The sequence below is a fragment of the Harmonia axyridis genome, chromosome 4 (genome assembly GCF_914767665.1).
Source record: "Harmonia axyridis chromosome 4, icHarAxyr1.1, whole genome shotgun sequence".
Taxonomy (NCBI): domain Eukaryota; kingdom Metazoa; phylum Arthropoda; class Insecta; order Coleoptera; family Coccinellidae; genus Harmonia; species Harmonia axyridis.
Genome location: NC_059504.1, coordinates 20253686 through 20274109, shown reverse-complemented (window position 1 = coordinate 20274109; position 20424 = coordinate 20253686). Strand labels below are relative to the sequence as shown.

General features: G+C 34.1%; 1 protein-coding gene across 1 annotated transcript in view; it reads right to left on the bottom strand.

Annotated features, from left to right (window-relative positions):
• The window catches only part of LOC123678902 (CD109 antigen), a 52011-nt gene that overhangs the window by 6707 nt on the left and 24880 nt on the right, over positions 1 to 20424 (bottom strand). The window contains exon 17 of the mRNA XM_045616168.1: positions 19552 to 19727. Coding sequence (XP_045472124.1) covers positions 19552 to 19727 — 176 coding nt within the window. The remainder of the gene's footprint in view (positions 1 to 19551; positions 19728 to 20424) is intronic.

Sequence of the window (20424 nt, the reverse complement as noted above, 5' to 3'; positions counted from 1 at the left end):
ATGTCAGTTTTTGTTGAAAAAAGTAAAATATTTAGGTCACATAATTACACAAAATGGTGTTCTTCCAGATCCAGAAAAGATAGAATCTATTCATAATTTCCCTATTCCGAAAACAGTGAAAGGAGTGAGGTCATTTTTAGGATTAATAAATTGGTATCGAAGATTTATTCCAAATGCAGCAGAATTAACTCCTTTGTCGAATTTAACGAAAAAAGATGTAAAGTTTGAAATTACTTCGGAAATTTTGGATGCTATATCAAAATTGAAATCTGTTTTAACGTCGGATAAAATTCTTATTTTTCCAGATTTTAGTCAACCTTTTATTGTAGCAACAGATGCTTCGGGGTTAGGAGTAGGTGCGGTATTAAGTCAACTAAGAGACGGATATGAGAGGCCAATAGCCTTCGCAAGTAGAAATTTCAAAAAGGCAGAATTAAATTATTCAACAACAGAGAAAGAACTTTTTGGTGTAATTTTTGGAATTCAGTCATTTAGATGTTATTTATACGGAAGAAAATTCACGGTAATTTCCGACCATCGACCGTTGAGATGGCTTCTTACTTTGAAAGATCCTGGATCTAGACTTGCTAGATGGGCATTAACTTTAGCTGATTATGACTTTTCAATTATTCATCGACAAGGAAAATTACATGGAAATGCGGATGCGTTGAGTCGGATGTATAGTAAGGATGATAATTTTATAGATATGGAATATGATGAATTTGAAGAATATAAGCGGTTACATACGATCCCAGAAATGAAAAATTTTTCAATCAAAGAGGGAAATTTATTTTCAGTTTCAGAAAATTGGGCATTGGCCCATTGTGTATCTAAAGATTTGGCTATGGGGGCTGGGATCGCATTGCAATTTAAACAAAATTTTGGTTCAGTAGGAATGCTTAAACAACAAAATAAAAATATAGGGGAAGTGGCAGAGTTAAATCTTCCAGAAAGAAATATTTATTATATGGTAACGAAAGATCGCTATTACGAAAAACCATCATATAGAGGAATATGGAATGCACTTCGAAATTTAAAGGTTAGTTGTGAAAAGAATGAGGATAGATATTTAGCCATGCCGATGATAGGTTGCGGCCTCGATAAATTAGAATGGGAAAAAGTATCGGAAATGATTAAATTTATATTTTATAATTCGGATATTCAGGTGCGAATATATACAGGTAGTAAGGTAGTGTCATCTATTCATGTTAAAGAAAATGAACATTTAGAGCCGGAATGGGACAGAGAATTATTAAGGAAAGCTCAAGAAAATGACTCTTATTGTCAAGGGGTTCGATTAAATTTCAATTCAGGAGGAGAAGATATCGACGGTAATTTTTATCTTTCGAAAGATAGTATAATTTACAAAATAGAGGAAGATGGGGATAAGTTAATTGTACCACGGAAATTTGTGCGAAAAGTATTACGGGATTTTCATGATTCACCAATGGCGGGTCATCAAGGACAACAGAAAACATTGAGTAGTTTGAGGAAAAGATTTTTTTGGCCAAATATGAGAACAGAAGTAATAAATTATTGTAAAAGTTGCGAGACTTGTAATGAAAGAAAAACATCTCCCCATCATAAGAAAGCGCCATTACAACATTTCACACCGACTACCAAACCTTGGGAATTAACATCTATGGATATAGTAGGGCCGTTTGTAACTTCTCTTAATGGAAATCGATATTTGTTAACGTTTCAGGATTATTTTACGAAATATATAGAAGCTATACCATTAGCGGACCAAAAAGCCGATACGATTGCTAGGGCATTTGTAGAAAACATTATTGTGAGACATGGTACACCAGAAAAATTATTGACCGATAAAGGTGCAAATTTCACCTCAAGTTTGTTCAAAGAAGTATGTAAAATTTTAGGAATTAAAAAGATTCAGACATCGAGTTATGCACCGACTACGAACGGACAAATTGAACGTATGCATAGGGTATTAAAAGATATGTTATCTCATTTTATAAGTAGTGATCAAAGAGATTGGGACAAGTGGATTCCTTTTGTAGTCATGGCGTATCGTGGAAATATTCATTCATCAACAGGGTATAGTCCCTTTTTCCTCATGCATGGTAGAGAACAAGTATTGCCTACAGATAGTTTCATAGTATCTGATAGAGTTAGGTATGATTATGACGATAATTACGCAGCGGAATTAACGGAAAGATTGAGAAGAGTATATAGAAAGGTGTATCAGACCACAGAAAAAGTGAAAACAGATAGGGTTAAGAAATTCAATGAAAATACGGTGGACCCTCAATTTTGCGTAGGAGAATTAGTTTATTTGAAGGAAATAGCGATAAAACAAGGAATATCAAAGAAATTGACGAAACCTTGGGTAGGACCTTATAGAATCGTGGAAATTCTTGGCCCAGTTACGTGTAGAATAAGAAAATGCGGGGGTAAAGATGAACAAGTCGTTCATGTAAATAGATTGAAACTTTATAGAGTTAGAAATGAATTTGAGACGGATATAGAAGAACCCGACGTTTCGGAGAAAGTAGATACGGACGGTAGCGATACCGAGTCAGATGAGGAGCGTACTGAGATAAGAGAATTTTCGCCAATGATGATTCCGATGTGGAACCGAGCGCAATTTGAAAATGAGGAACAAGAAGAAAGTGAGGAAATAGAGGACGAGGAAATCCCTCTACGTAGATCGACTAGAGTACGTCGCCCACCGGATCGATGGGGTTGGGATTAATAGATAACGGTACATACAGATAAATCCATTGTAATATAGATTATTCATATTTTGGTAAATTTTTCGACATTTTGGATAGGTAATGGAAATTTTGGTGATTTTTTTTTAGGTTTGACGAATTATGGAAACTTTGTTTTTTTTGGAGACTTTTGATAATTGCGTAGAATGATTGATAATTGATAATATTGGTGAAATTTGATTAATTTTATTTCAGATTAGGGAACTTGGGGAAGTATAGCGAAGTGAAAATTGTAGGTTAGGTGTAGTGTAGGCTGTTCGGGAGATAAGATAATTATTTTTTTTGCAATTTGTGGATGATATAAAACAGAGTTTGCTTTCAATTTCAAAATTTAGCGGGTAACGTGGGACACAGGTCCCTCAGGGAATTGAGTCGACCCTGCCCAACGTGAGATTCTAGTGGCTCCTTCTTCCAAGGAAGCCACTCTACCGGATATAGGCTCCCATTTTGGGATATGGATGTTTTATTTTTCTTTTAGAAAAAAAAAAAAGATTTTTTTTTTTTGTTATATTCAACAGTTTATTTTGGAAATGAGTATCACATATTTGGAACGACGGCGACGACAGAATAAAGTAATGCGGATTAATAGTGTAACCTTTTCTTTGAGATAAGAAGTAAATGAGTATTAAATATTTTGAACAACGACAGAATAAAGTAAGGCGGATTTATAGCGTAATATTTTATGGAATAATAAGTAAATGGATATTAAAAATTTGGAATGACGATAGAATGAAGTAAGAAGAATGAATTGATTATATTAGATTTGAGGATAATGAGACTTTTTAAAATTTTGATGGGAAATTATAAATGAGAAATGAAAAATAATATGAGAGACATATATATATATAAGTAAAGGATATCGGATTTTTGATGAATATACTGGATTTGACTTAAATACTATTGATTGTGACATCGTCTTGTATGAAAAAGGATGATGGGGTCTTTTTGAACCTTTTCGACCTGAAGAAAAAGTTTCCATGCCCTGATTCTTGTGTCTTTGGTCTCGGACACAAGATGACTTGAATTGGTCTTAACCATGCTTTATATTTTTCGGCTTAGAGGCAACAAATTGCTCAAAATGATAATAAAGTACGCATATACTTTGTATATGCGTACAGAAATTTTCAAATTTGGAGATTTTGAGCGCTATAGAGTGGGCATGTTCGGGCTTCGGCTGGGTGATGATAGTTGTCGTTGAGACGACATCCTCACCCCTCTTCTATTACCGATTAGTTTATAGAAGTGGCCTTCAGCAGCCGAACGCTCTTTAAGTTTTATGATAATGATAAGATTATTATCAAACAATTTCCTCAGATGATTGAGATGAATAGTAGAAGAGAGTAACTGTTTAAAGATTTTTAATGATTTGTTCAATGCAATAGTTTTTTTTATTTGGAAATCAGAATAGATAATTTGAGACAATATAAAGGAGACATTCAACCCAAGGGTTTGACAGTAAAATATATGGAATTATTTCATTTTTGGTAAATTCAATGAACGTTTATGGTGGTTATGTTCATATAATTAGTTGGTTTGAGTTTTTTTTTATTTTTTTTGATTGATTACGAAATTTTAAGAGATATAATGATATCTAGTTAGAGCGAAATAATGCACAGATTTTTTTTTTGTTTTGTAATATTTTATGGAAAATTGCAAATTCAAGAGTCTACAACCAAGGAAGGAAGTATCTTCAGGAATATGGATGGATCAAATCCTAGTTAACGGAATAACCTTACTTCCAATTATGTGTGTTGATGTCCAAAACTGAAATGCTATCATGACGTCAGACAATACAGATCAATGTGGATTACATCTGAATATTACCTGAGAAGTGACGATCACCTTTTCGATAAACTGGTTAGAGAGTTGATCAATCAGTGGGCTTTAGATAAAGAGGAGCTTTAGAGAAAAGCTGAGAAGAAGACGAGGAAGAAGATATGTTGACTGAAGAAGATTATATAAATGGAGGAAGAAGAAGATGGGATTACAATGGAACTGAGGATAAAGAAGATGCTCAGAGAATCCTGAATCTTGAAACCAAGATGTAAATGGTAGAAATATGCTGAATGAGTAGCAGCATAGTAGATGTCGTTGGACGACGAGTATGTTTGATTTGGGAGAAATGGCTCCCTCACCGATAGTCGAGTATTTATGAATGGTATTCAACGTTGTATTTCGTATGATTAAATATGGCTTTGGAATCATACTACCGACAGTCCTTATTTGAAAGTTTGTATGGAAAAATAAAGCTAGCCAGTCTATGAAGTATAAGTCCTATGAGAGAAATGAATCGTCATCAAGCAGAAGAAGAGCAGATCACCAGAACTTTGATGGATGTCGAAGTAAAAGGTTATTTCCGTGACGAAGATGAGATCCATGGAAGAAATATAGTACCATTCCACCAGACAATCCAATGAAGCAGTATAATGGAACCAGAAAGTGCCGCGATAGTGAAATTTTGAAATCCCGAAAAGTGAACAAACTCCATGCAGGAGTTAGTGAAGTGCATAAGAGAAAAATATTTCGAATTGATTTGATTGTTTTTGATTTTTTTTGTTTTATTACATATTAGGATTTGGATTTTATCTTTTTCATTTTATTTGAGTAAAATATTTGATATGAATTATTGAATAATGTCGGAAAACATACCACCATAGACTTTAAGACCTTAGGGTAGGTAGAGATGATATAGTTTCTCTTTAAGGTTAGCGTTTGAAAAGTTTGGTTAATAGGTTTTTGTTTTATTTTGTATCTGTTAGTAAGCAGTTTGATATTGGATAATGATGAGTTTTAGTTTAAGAATGAAAAATTTAAATTACTTTGAGTCAGTATCATTTTGATATAGGAGTTACAGTTATTGTGATTATTGGAGAGGAAGGACTACTAAATTAATAAGGATGAAAGTAAGGGAAAAGTTATGGCATCCGATGCCACAACTTTTTCGGATAAGGGTGTGATGTAGTAAAGCGGATATTTGAAAATTATCGAAATTATTAGAATTATTATGCCAAGGAAATACGTTAAATTCAAAGAGTGATCGCGACTTGTTTAGACTGATCTTATCTTAGCATAAGGATGTTTTGTTTTCCAATCAATGCTTTTCTTAGTTACCGTCTCCAGACGTCTCGACACTACGTTGGTGAAATCGATATATCTTTCACGGATAAGAAGAATACATTTAGATACGGGGAAATCTTGGCTTATCTGAGTTCAGTAAATGCTTTTTGGTCACATATGACACTGCAGTATGGTTCTTGCTGAGTCTGCATAAAAATCTAGTTTGAACTGAGGTTGAAGGTCTGTTGACAAAAAATGAAGAAGGAATGATGAGGCTTGAGTTTTGAGTTAGTATCGCTTAGGGTCTCTCATTGAGAAAGGTTGAGAATTAGAACGTCGGTCGCGAAACCGGACTTAGAGCAAAACAATTCCTTTTCAATATCAGAGTAATAAATTTAGTAGATGATAGACAGTTGAATGAATTTCAAGTTTTTTGGAAGAAGGAATTGTTTTGGCTCTGAGAAAGGAAGTTAAGTATCGCTTAGGGTCTCTTAGTAAGAACGGTTAAATTAGGTCAGAAGTAGAAAACTAGGAATTTTTTGAGATAAAGTTAGAATTTGTTTTTTTAGAATCTCTTTGGAATAAATTAGGTCAGATCGGAGTTCGCGGATCGGGAGTGAAGTTTTATATAAGAAATTACACGTTTTCGAGTGAACAGTTTGGAAAAATTAAAACTAGGTTTAGGCAGGGCCTAAAATACTCACCTAGCATCGTGGGATAAGGGCAAGTTTTTGGTTATTTACTTTTTAGTTTATTTGTTGATGTGTGAATGTTTTTTTCTTTCAATGAAAATAAGTTTATTTGAGTAGTCCCGATTCTCCTAAATTCAAAGTTGATATATTGTTTCGTTTGTTTGAATAACAGATTATTTGAGACATTTTTTTTGTTTTATAAAATTTTGGCCGTTGAGTCAACATTTCAAGGGATATTGTAACTTTGGTTATTTTTTATTTTTCTTTATTATATTTAATTTAAAATTTAAATCGATTTTCATTGACCCAATAAATTAATCCAGTCCCTAGAGAAGAAAATTCAACTAATAAGACCTGTCCATTGAAGCGACAGGCCGGACTTACGTATAAAATCTTTTGTGAATTTACATAATTAATTATTCTCCGAGACCTCTGGAAAGCCGCTCTTCCAGGGGTTAAAAGAACATCTGAACCGGAGATAAGTGAACGATTGGTCAACATTCTCTGACCAACCCGTTCATGACAAATTGGTGACAGCTTAAGGGATATTAGTTGATTTTTATTTTTCTGGGATGATATGACAAATTGGTGATAGTTTAAGAGATAATTTTTTTTTTGACTGGGATCGGATATTTTTCAAAAAGTTAAATTTTGGTAGTTGAAATTTTGAGGATTGATAATATTGAAGTATTAGAGTAAAGTTTGAGAAAGAAACTGTTGAATTGGGAGACTTTTGGATGAATAGACCTTGTATTCTTTGTGTATGATTAATATATTGGAATTTGAATTATTTTGAGCGTATTGTTGTTTTTATCAGGGGTGAAAACATTTAATTTTGTTGAGGTGGAGGAGTGTGTCGGATTCTGATTTTGTTATATTTAGGTATGTTATTTAGGAAGTTGGAGAAAATCAGCTGTTGGGCCTGAATTATACTTAGTTAATTTATTTCGTTGAACGTTAATTTTCTAAATCTATAAGTAGAAGTGAATAAATAATTTTCATAATTAATTAGAGGTATTTGTTTTGAGACATTTGTTTTAATTGAAGTGATTTTCTTTTAAGTAAGTTTTGGTTTATACTCTAATTTTCAAAATTTGAAAAAGAGTTTCAAGTAGACATTGAAGTCAGGTTTGTGCTAGTTTTGGAATTTACAGTTTTCGGTGTTAGAAAGAAATTTAGGGATTTTCAGGAAAAGGTCAGACAGTTGATCAACGTGGGATACCAAATATAAGGGTGAAGGTGAAATATTGTATTGGTTGTATCATTTATATTATTTTTTGATATTCAAATTTAATTAAAAAAAAAAAAAAAATGTCGATTACACCTCCTCTACCTGGTACTGTTAATAGCGCTACTTCAGTTAATGCGCCAGGCGGAAATCCACCTGTGAATCCGGCAATAGTAAATTTGCAACGTTATTCGCTAGGAATGATGTCGACTACCTTAGAAAATTTTTCAGGAAAAGAAGTTTTAAGATATTTTGATAAATTGGAACTAAGGGCAAAATTAGAAGGATGGAGTGAGGACGAAACCCTCACTCTATTGAAACTAAAGTTAGTAGGCGAAGCATACAGCTATTTTAAATCAGATATTACTTTAAATTCATTAACTTATGTAGAACTAAAATTGAGACTAATTGAAAAATTTACGTCGCAAAAATTACCGGGAGAATGTCAGTGGAATTTGAGTAGATGTATACAAAGACAAGATGAGGATGTATCTTCATTTTGTACCAGATTAAAAACCATTGGCGCAGAATTATTAAATGAAGATTTAGCCGGGGCAAAAGCGGATGAGGAAATAGGATTGCGAAAGAAAAATAAAGATTTGATTCTGAATCAGTTCAAAATAGGATTACGGAAAGACGTAATGAGGGAGATTGGAATATTGTTATTACGGGAAAAAGATTTAAATTTGGAAAAAGCGGAAGAATTGGTCATTTTGCATGAGACAACAAATAGAATGTTACAGGGAAGATTAGCTAATATGAAAATATCGACAATAAAATCAGAAGAAGTATGTCAGTTTTGTGAAAAGAAAGGTCATTCAGCGAAAGTATGTAGAAGTATTCAAATAAATCGGGAGAACGGAGGACAAAATTTTCAAAAAAGATGTTTTGCGTGTGGCAGATTAGGCCATCTTTCGAGAGATTGTAGGGATAATGATAAATCAAGGAAACAAATTCAAAGTGCTTGTTTTCAGTGTAATAAGTTGGGACATTGGGCGAGAGAATGTCCCGGAAATGCCCGAAAAGTTGAGCTTAGTAAACGACAAAATTTTAACAATGAAAATAGAAGAGATGAAAATGAAAATAGAAGTGTTGAAAATGAAAGTAAAAAGCCTCAAGGGGCTGAGGGAAGGGACCAGCGATATTCTTTTGGAAATAATTATTTTAATAGGTCAAATAATAGTTCGTCAACGGGTGCGATCCCAAAACAAAAATTTTCACCTTTTCCTCAAAGAAAGAATTTAAACTCCAATGGCCAAAGTCCTTCCGCCGGGACGGAGGCTGCAAATATGTAAATAGGCAGAACGGATTGCGTTCGCCAAAAGGGCGGCTACCTAGTAGAGAATTTAGGGAACGTACGGTCATGGTCATTCCGGAAGTAAATTCGGCAAGAATGCATGACGTACCCCACTTGATTAGATTAAGTATCAACGGAAATATAGGTGTTTGTTTGATAGATACAGGGGCAGCGGTGTCTCTCGTAAAAAGGGGATTGATCTCAAGAGACGAGGTCAATGAATACGGTGTTGACTGCGAGCTAACTAGCGTATCGGGTCACAATTTACGTACCTGGGGTACGGCGAATATTACTGTAAGTCCAATAGCAGAAAGATTTAAGATAGATTGGACAGTTATATTAGTGGATGATGAAACATTAGGGAACGTTGATATAATACTAGGTAGGGATTTTCTTAAGGAAAATCAAGCGCATATTAAGTATGAACACGAACCATCGGTAATTATGTGGGGAAGAGAGTTCAAATTTCTGAATAAAGATTTGAATGAAGGTATATATATAGGGGACCGACACACGGAGGAAAAGAAAGAGGAAATACAAGTTAATAAGGTGCGGAAAAGGGTGACTTTTGCAGATGATATTTTGGAAAAATTTAAGGTTAATAGGAAGTTGACGAATATTAAGAATATAGGTACTCAGACGGAAAATTACGTGGAGAAAGGAAATTTAGCGATGAGGGATATCGGTATTCAAGTGGAAGGTATAGCGGAAATTGAAAAAATAAAAGTGGACAAAACGATAGGAATGCCAGAAAGAGATCAGAAAAAAATTCATGAAAATGAAAAATTGATTGGAAATTATGAGGAGAATAAATTTTGGGAGACGGACATTATTTCGGAAAAGAGGGTTAGTATACCAGCGCGTACGGAAGCTTTAGTACCAGCAAAATTGAAAAGAGATATAGAAGGGACAGACCTAGTATGTGAACCACTGGAGCAAGGTATTGGATTCATTTACGTTGCGAATTGTTTGATGAAAAAATCAGAAAAATTGTGGATTCGAGTAGTAAATATATCTTATGAGGAAATTACATTAGAAAAACGACAAAAACTTGCTAAAGCAATGTCTTGCGAAGTATTGAACGAGAAAGAAAAACGGAAAGGTCAATTAATAGGTCGTATAAATTTTGAAGAGAAAGGTTGGGAACTTAGCGGATTTGATTTCGGACATTTAGGTGCAGATACACAGAAAGAACTTAAGAAACTTATTTTAGAATATCAGGAACTTTTTTTGGACGACAATGATAAATTGACTAGTACTACTAAGGTGAAACACGGTATAACGTTAGAACCAGGGACCCAACCAATTTGTAAAGCTCCATATAGAATTCCCTATCATCAGAGGGAAGTGTTACAAAAAGAAATCGATCGATTATTAGAATCAGGAATAATTAGACCTTCGTTTAGTCCATGGTCTGCTCCCGTAGTTTTGATTACAAAAAAATCATCGAATGGAGAAGAAAAAATAAGAATGTGTATTGATTATCGGGGACTTAATAATGTTACGAAAACTGAGTACTATCCATTGCCAAATATCTCAGACTTAATTCAAAATTATCAGTCGGGAACGAGAGCGTTGTTTACGGTCATTGACGTGGCGGAAGCTTATCATCAAATTGATATGGAGGAAAAAGATATACCTCTAACGGGCTTCAGTACCTTTCAAGGTCACTATGAGTATACAAAGATGCCATTCGGTTTGAAAAATGCACCGTCTACGTTTCAACGGTTCATGAATATTATGTTATCGGGACTTACAGGTGATATTTGTATGGTTTATTTAGACGATATTATTATTTTCAATTCCACTGGGAAGGAAGATCATTTGAATGGGATAAGGAAGGTTTTCGATAGATTGAAAGAAGCGAATGTGAAACTTAAGCCGAAGAAATGTCAGTTTTTGTTGAAAAAAGTAAAATATTTAGGTCACATAATTACACAAAATGGTGTTCTTCCAGATCCAGAAAAGATAGAATCTATTCATAATTTCCCTATTCCGAAAACAGTGAAAGGAGTGAGGTCATTTTTAGGATTAATAAATTGGTATCGAAGATTTATTCCAAATGCAGCAGAATTAATAACTCCTTTGTCGAATTTAACGAAAAAAGATGTAAAGTTTGAAATTACTTCGGAAATTTTGGATGCTATATCAAAATTGAAATCTGTTTTAACGTCGGATAAAATTCTTATTTTTCCAGATTTTAGTCAACCTTTTATTGTAGCAACAGATGCTTCGGGGTTAGGAGTAGGTGCGGTATTAAGTCAACTAAGAGACGGATATGAGAGGCCAATAGCCTTCGCAAGTAGAAATTTCAAAAAGGCAGAATTAAATTATTCAACAACAGAGAAAGAACTTTTTGGTGTAATTTTTGGAATTCAGTCATTTAGATGTTATTTATACGGAAGAAAATTCACGGTAATTTCCGACCATCGACCGTTGAGATGGCTTCTTACTTTGAAAGATCCTGGATCTAGACTTGCTAGATGGGCATTAACTTTAGCTGATTATGACTTTTCAATTATTCATCGACAAGGAAAATTACATGGAAATGCGGATGCGTTGAGTCGGATGTATAGTAAGGATGATAATTTTATAGATATGGAATATGATGAATTTGAAGAATATAAGCGGTTACATACGATCCCAGAAATGAAAAATTTTTCAATCAAAGAGGGAAATTTATTTTCAGTTTCAGAAAATTGGGCATTGGCCCATTGTGTATCTAAAGATTTGGCTATGGGGGCTGGGATCGCATTGCAATTTAAACAAAATTTTGGTTCAGTAGGAATGCTTAAACAACAAAATAAAAATATAGGGGAAGTGGCAGAGTTAAATCTTCCAGAAAGAAATATTTATTATATGGTAACGAAAGATCGCTATTACGAAAAACCATCATATAGAGGAATATGGAATGCACTTCGAAATTTAAAGGTTAGTTGTGAAAAGAATGAGGATAGATATTTAGCCATGCCGATGATAGGTTGCGGCCTCGATAAATTAGAATGGGAAAAAGTATCGGAAATGATTAAATTTATATTTTATAATTCGGATATTCAGGTGCGAATATATACAGGTAGTAAGGTAGTGTCATCTATTCATGTTAAAGAAAATGAACATTTAGAGCCGGAATGGGACAGAGAATTATTAAGGAAAGCTCAAGAAAATGACTCTTATTGTCAAGGGGTTCGATTAAATTTCAATTCAGGAGGAGAAGATATCGACGGTAATTTTTATCTTTCGAAAGATAGTATAATTTACAAAATAGAGGAAGATGGGGATAAGTTAATTGTACCACGGAAATTTGTGCGAAAAGTATTACGGGATTTTCATGATTCACCAATGGCGGGTCATCAAGGACAACAGAAAACATTGAGTAGTTTGAGGAAAAGATTTTTTTGGCCAAATATGAGAACAGAAGTAATAAATTATTGTAAAAGTTGCGAGACTTGTAATGAAAGAAAAACATCTCCCCATCATAAGAAAGCGCCATTACAACATTTCACACCGACTACCAAACCTTGGGAATTAACATCTATGGATATAGTAGGGCCGTTTGTAACTTCTCTTAATGGAAATCGATATTTGTTAACGTTTCAGGATTATTTTACGAAATATATAGAAGCTATACCATTAGCGGACCAAAAAGCCGATACGATTGCTAGGGCATTTGTAGAAAACATTATTGTGAGACATGGTACACCAGAAAAATTATTGACCGATAAAGGTGCAAATTTCACCTCAAGTTTGTTCAAAGAAGTATGTAAAATTTTAGGAATTAAAAAGATTCAGACATCGAGTTATGCACCGACTACGAACGGACAAATTGAACGTATGCATAGGGTATTAAAAGATATGTTATCTCATTTTATAAGTAGTGATCAAAGAGATTGGGACAAGTGGATTCCTTTTGTAGTCATGGCGTATCGTGGAAATATTCATTCATCAACAGGGTATAGTCCCTTTTTCCTCATGCATGGTAGAGAACAAGTATTGCCTACAGATAGTTTCATAGTATCTGATAGAGTTAGGTATGATTATGACGATAATTACGCAGCGGAATTAACGGAAAGATTGAGAAGAGTATATAGAAAGGTGTATCAGACCACAGAAAAAGTGAAAACAGATAGGGTTAAGAAATTCAATGAAAATACGGTGGACCCTCAATTTTGCGTAGGAGAATTAGTTTATTTGAAGGAAATAGCGATAAAACAAGGAATATCAAAGAAATTGACGAAACCTTGGGTAGGACCTTATAGAATCGTGGAAATTCTTGGCCCAGTTACGTGTAGAATAAGAAAATGCGGGGGTAAAGATGAACAAGTCGTTCATGTAAATAGATTGAAACTTTATAGAGTTAGAAATGAATTTGAGACGGATATAGAAGAACCCGACGTTTCGGAGAAAGTAGATACGGACGGTAGCGATACCGAGTCAGATGAGGAGCGTACTGAGATAAGAGAATTTTCGCCAATGATGATTCCGATGTGGAACCGAGCGCAATTTGAAAATGAGGAACAAGAAGAAAGTGAGGAAATAGAGGACGAGGAAATCCCTCTACGTAGATCGACTAGAGTACGTCGCCCACCGGATCGATGGGGTTGGGATTAATAGATAACGGTACATACAGATAAATCCATTGTAATATAGATTATTCATATTTTGGTAAATTTTTCGACATTTTGGATAGGTAATGGAAATTTTGGTGATTTTTTTTTAGGTTTGACGAATTATGGAAACTTTGTTTTTTTTGGAGACTTTTGATAATTGCGTAGAATGATTGATAATTGATAATATTGGTGAAATTTGATTAATTTTATTTCAGATTAGGGAACTTGGGGAAGTATAGCGAAGTGAAAATTGTAGGTTAGGTGTAGTGTAGGCTGTTCGGGAGATAAGATAATTATTTTTTTTGCAATTTGTGGATGATATAAAACAGAGTTTGCTTTCAATTTCAAAATTTAGCGGGTATCGTGGGACACAGGTCCCTCAGGGAATTGAGTCGACCCTGCCCAACGTGAGATTCTAGTGGCTCCTTCTTCCAAGGAAGCCACTCTACCGGATATAGGCTCCCATTTTGGGATATGGATGTTTTATTTTTCTTTTAGAAAAAAAAAAAAGATTTTTTTTTTTTGTTATATTCAACAGTTTATTTTGGAAATGAGTATCACATATTTGGAACGACGGCGACGACAGAATAAAGTAATGCGGATTAATAGTGTAACCTTTTCTTTGAGATAAGAAGTAAATGAGTATTAAATATTTTGAACAACGACAGAATAAAGTAAGGCGGATTTATAGCGTAATATTTTATGGAATAATAAGTAAATGGATATTAAAAATTTGGAATGACGATAGAATGAAGTAAGAAGAATGAATTGATTATATTAGATTTGAGGATAATGAGACTTTTTAAAATTTTGATGGGAAATTATAAATGAGAAATGAAAAATAATATGAGAGACATATATATATATATAAGTAAAGGATATCGGATTTTTGATGAATATACTGGATTTGACTTAAATACTATTGATTGTGACATCGTCTTGTATGAAAAAGGATGATGGGGTCTTTTTGAACCTTTTCGACCTGAAGAAAAAGTTTCCATGCCCTGATTCTTGTGTCTTTGGTCTCGGACACAAGATGACTTGAATTGGTCTTAACCATGCTTTATATTTTTCGGCTTAGAGGCAACAAATTGCTCAAAATGATAATAAAGTACGCATATACTTTGTATATGCGTACAGAAATTTTCAAATTTGGAGATTTTGAGCGCTATAGAGTGGGCATGTTCGGGCTTCGGCTGGGTGATGATAGTTATCGTTGAGACGACATCCTCACCCCTCTTCTATTACCGATTAGTTTATAGAAGTGGCCTTCAGCAGCCGAACGCTCTTTAAGTTTTATGATAATGATAAGATTATTATCAAACAATTTCCTCAGATGATTGAGATGAATAGTAGAAGAGAGTAACTGTTTAAAGATTTTTAATGATTTGTTCAATGCAATAGTTTTTTTTATTTGGAAATCAGAATAGATAATTTGAGACAATATAAAGGAGACATTCAACCCAAGGGTTTGACAGTAAAATATATGGAATTATTTCATTTTTGGTAAATTCAATGAACGTTTATGGTGGTTATGTTCATATAATTAGTTGGTTTGAGTTTTTTTTTATTTTTTTTGATTGATTACGAAATTTTAAGAGATATAATGATATCTAGTTAGAGCGAAATAATGCACAGATTTTTTTTTTGTTTTGTAATATTTTATGGAAAATTGCAAATTCAAGAGTCTACAACCAAGGAAGGAAGTATCTTCAGGAATATGGATGGATCAAATCCTAGTTAACGGAATAACCTTACTTCCAATTATGTGTGTTGATGTCCAAAACTGAAATGCTATCATGACGTCAGACAATACAGATCAATGTGGATTACATCTGAATATTACCTGAGAAGTGACGATCACCTTTTCGATAAACTGGTTAGAGAGTTGATCAATCAGTGGGCTTTAGATAAAGAGGAGCTTTAGAGAAAAGCTGAGAAGAAGACGAGGAAGAAGATATGTTGACTGAAGAAGATTATATAAATGGAGGAAGAAGAAGATGGGATTACAATGGAACTGAGGATAAAGAAGATGCTCAGAGAATCCTGAATCTTGAAACCAAGATGTAAATGGTAGAAATATGCTGAATGAGTAGCAGCATAGTAGATGTCGTTGGACGACGAGTATGTTTGATTTGGGAGAAATGGCTCCCTCACCGATAGTCGAGTATTTATGAATGGTATTCAACGTTGTATTTCGTATGATTAAATATGGCTTTGGAATCATACTACCGACAGTCCTTATTTGAAAGTTTGTATGGAAAAATAAAGCTAGCCAGTCTATGAAGTATAAGTCCTATGAGAGAAATGAATCGTCATCAAGCAGAAGAAGAGCAGATCACCAGAACTTTGATGGATGTCGAAGTAAAAGGTTATTTCCGTGACGAAGATGAGATCCATGGAAGAAATATAGTACCATTCCACCAGACAATCCAATGAAGCAGTATAATGGAACCAGAAAGTGCCGCGATAGTGAAATTTTGAAATCCCGAAAAGTGAACAAACTCCATGCAGGAGTTAGTGAAGTGCATAAGAGAAAAATATTTCGAATTGATTTGATTGTTTTTGATTTTTTTTGTTTTATTACATATTAGGATTTGGATTTTATCTTTTTCATTTTATTTGAGTAAAATATTTGATATGAATTATTGAATAATGTCGGAAAACATACCACCATAGACTTTAAGACCTTAGGGTAGGTAGAGATGATATAGTTTCTCTTTAAGGTTAGCGTTTGAAAAGTTTGGTTAATAGGTTTTTGTTTTATTTTGTATCTGTTAGTAAGCAGTTTGATATTGGATAATGATGAGTTTTAGTTTAAGAATGAAAAATTTAAATTACTTTGAGTCAGTATCATTTTGATATAGGAGTTACAGTTATTGTGATTATTGGAGAGGAAGGACTACTAAATTAATAAGGATGAAAGTAAGGGAAAAGTTATGGCATCCGATGCCACAACTTTTTCGGATAAGGGTGTGATGTAGTAAAGCGGATATTTGAAAATTATCGAAATTATTAGAATTATTATGCCAAGGAAATACGTTAAATTCAAAGAGTGATCGCGACTTGTTTAGACTGATCTTATCTTAGCATAAGGATGTTTTGTTTTCCAATCAATGCTTTTCTTAGTTACCGTCTCCAGACGTCTCGACACTACGTTGGTGAAATCGATATATCTTTCACGGATAAGAAGAATACATTTAGATACGGGGAAATCTTGGCTTATCTGAGTTCAGTAAATGCTTTTTGGTCACATATGACACTGCAGTATGGTTCTTGCTGAGTCTGCATAAAAATCTAGTTTGAACTGAGGTTGAAGGTCTGTTGACAAAAAATGAAGAAGGAATGATGAGGCTTGAGTTTTGAGTTAGTATCGCTTAGGGTCTCTCATTGAGAAAGGTTGAGAATTAGAACGTCGGTCGCGAAACCGGACTTAGAGCAAAACAATTCCTTTTCAATATCAGAGTAATAAATTTAGTAGATGATAGACAGTTGAATGAATTTCAAGTTTTTTGGAAGAAGGAATTGTTTTGGCTCTGAGAAAGGAAGTTAAGTATCGCTTAGGGTCTCTTAGTAAGAACGGTTAAATTAGGTCAGAAGTAGAAAACTAGGAATTTTTTGAGATAAAGTTAGAATTTGTTTTTTTAGAATCTCTTTGGAATAAATTAGGTCAGATCGGAGTTCGCGGATCGGGAGTGAAGTTTTATATAAGAAATTACACGTTTTCGAGTGAACAGTTTGGAAAAATTAAAACTAGGTTTAGGCAGGGCCTAAAATACTCACCTAGCATCGTGGGATAAGGGCAAGTTTTTGGTTATTTACTTTTTAGTTTATTTGTTGATGTGTGAATGTTTTTTTCTTTCAATGAAAATAAGTTTATTTGAGTAGTCCCGATTCTCCTAAATTCAAAGTTGATATATTGTTTCGTTTGTTTGAATAACAGATTATTTGAGACATTTTTTTTGTTTTATAAAATTTTGGCCGTTGAGTCAACATTTCAAGGGATATTGTAACTTTGGTTATTTTTTATTTTTCTTTATTATATTTAATTTAAAATTTAAATCGATTTTCATTGACCCAATAAATTAATCCAGTCCCTAGAGAAGAAAATTCAACTAATAAGACCTGTCCATTGAAGCGACAGGCCGGACTTACGTATAAAATCTTTTGTGAATTTACATAATTAATTATTCTCCGAGACCTCTGGAAAGCCGCTCTTCCAGGGGTTAAAAGAACATCTGAACCGGAGATAAGTGAACGATTGGTCAACATTCTCTGACCAACCCGTTCATGACAGATTATTTTCAGCCTTCTAAACACCAAATCTTAGCAGGAAGCTATAGTACTCTAATTCCCATTCAGCGAAGTTGATGTAATAACGCCAGGTATTACGAAGGTATTCTCTCCGTTTCAGGAACTTAAGTGGTTTAACGTACGTACTATTCCAACTTCTGTATCTCAAGGAAGTTCTTTATTACGATATTTCAATCCCAAGGGAGATTGTACTTCTTCGGGAGGTGCTAGAATCCCGACACAATTCTCGCCGATAAAGAAATTCTAAATCTCAAATTAAACAAGTAATGGCTGAAATCTTAAACAAGGTACGATTCTTTAGTGAAGTCTCTATAATTATTGAAAATCTTTCAGAAAATACTCTCTGTTTCTTTCTCTAGATACGCGCATCCGTTGGCGCTTCATCGACGACCAACCACACACGACGAATCGACAAACCACCGCGTCTTTGAAATTTCAAGTAGCGTAACATGAATTGAAGCGTGCAAAATCGTTGCAAAGGTTTCTCGGACGAGGAGTAAGAGTAAGTGTAAGATCTTTTGCTGGTAACCAGGTGGTGTGCACCATTGGTGTTTCTTCTTATCTATTGATGTTATTCGAATTTCGATGGGTTCAATAGATATTCATTCACGGGTAGTAGTTTCTTGGTATCTGTGATGATTTTTGTTCACAGAATAAGGTGTTATGTTTTTAATGAACATAACATTTAAAGACTAGTCGCACTTTTTGTGTTAGTTTGTAAATTGAATATAAGTATGTTTTTTGAGAAGTTCTCCTATTTTGTCGGTCACTGATGGTAGGAATAGCAAGTATGTTTTCTTGTTGGAAATTATTTCTGGAGCCCTCATTTCATGTGGTTAACGTTGTGGTCTCACTGCTCATTCGATTTATTTCGAACCATAACCATTGGCTAAGAAGGTTTATCTCAAGTAATTCAATTCCTCCTGGACGTATTTTGGCTCGCGTATACGTCGGGATCTTTCTATACAAGTGTCCTGATCACTCCTTGTTTTTGAGTTGGTTCTGTAGAACCTGTGTCCTAGTTCAGCTTCCGAGATTCTTGAAATTAAGACGTCTAGAAATGGTTGCCCACGATCTTCTTCAATTTCCATAATGAATTAAATGTTCCGATGTTTAGTAATAAGATCGTTTAAGAAGACGTTTAAATTATCTTTACTGTGGGACCAGGTGACGAAAGTGCCATCCAAATAGCTCAGCCATTTGAAGGCTGGACTACGGCCAGAACTTTTCTCTTCCAGGAATACCTTATTTTTTATCTTTCGAATGAACTTTCTGTTCTTCAAACCATATGTGCTCTATTGAATTGTCATGCTAATTCTAATTCAGTGAAAACTTTTCTAATTTGAGTGTTAGTGGTAATGGCATTTCTTTATGTGGATATATCCCTCCCTCGGTAAATTTGACTCTAGTTGTATGATATTATTATATCAATTATTATTTTTCTATCAAATGAATAAATTATTATCGAGTCGATTTCTGAAAATGTTTTTGAAAAAATGTCCTACAAAACAAATTATCCGAACATTGCCTTAGTGAACTAATTATTTATAGAATAGGTACGAATCATTTGTATCATTTATACAAACCGATGAATCAATGTTGAAATGAAAAACATTCATACCTTATGCATATAGAGAGCTGTAAGTGATCGGCATTCGAATTTTTATCAACTTGTGGATCCAAAATGAACATTGGCCAAGGACCTGTTACATCTTTATTATAATGATAATTTACTCTGAATAAAACAAATCCTTCTCCCTGTGCTGTAACATTAACTTCCCTCGAAGACTTGTTGATCTGAAACACAATTAAATATTTTTTGAGAAATAAGGTTTGCTACTATAAGCCGACGGAATATCTTCTTTCAGAATTCGAAGAATATCAGAGGTTATAAGTTGGACGTTGATCGAATTGAATGTACAGGGTGGGCAAATAAGCGAGGTAAGCGGCTATATCTCAGGATCCACTCATCGTAGAGACTTGCGGTGAAAAATTTTACCACTAAAAAGAACAAGAGAACACACTGGAAATTGTTTTGAAGTACATACCTCTACCGCTAGGGGGCGTAATAGCTACCGTCGAGTAGAAAAATGAATTTTACTCGAAAATGTTTCATTTGAAGTTGAAGAAAAAATATCATTACTGTAATTCTTGGAAAATTCTCTATCTTTCTAAATCATCACTTTCAATTATACGACATCAAATGAGGGTAGGTGAAAGGGAGAAATCCGACTGATTGAAACGCCTGTAACTTCAGTTTGGCTCAACATTTTTGAGCAAATTAGATCTCGTCTGAAAGATAATATCTTGTCGATTGAGGACAAAATATACTCATGATAAATTTGTTTTTGCTGCTTTCGATAGGGGGCGCTAAGTCACAAGTTCATTGTTTTGTTCATTTTACTCCGAAATTTCAAATGTAATGATAGGATTTTCTTAACAGAAATCGAACTTCCATCAAATTTGCATGAAAAAACCTGAAGGTCGCAAGGCG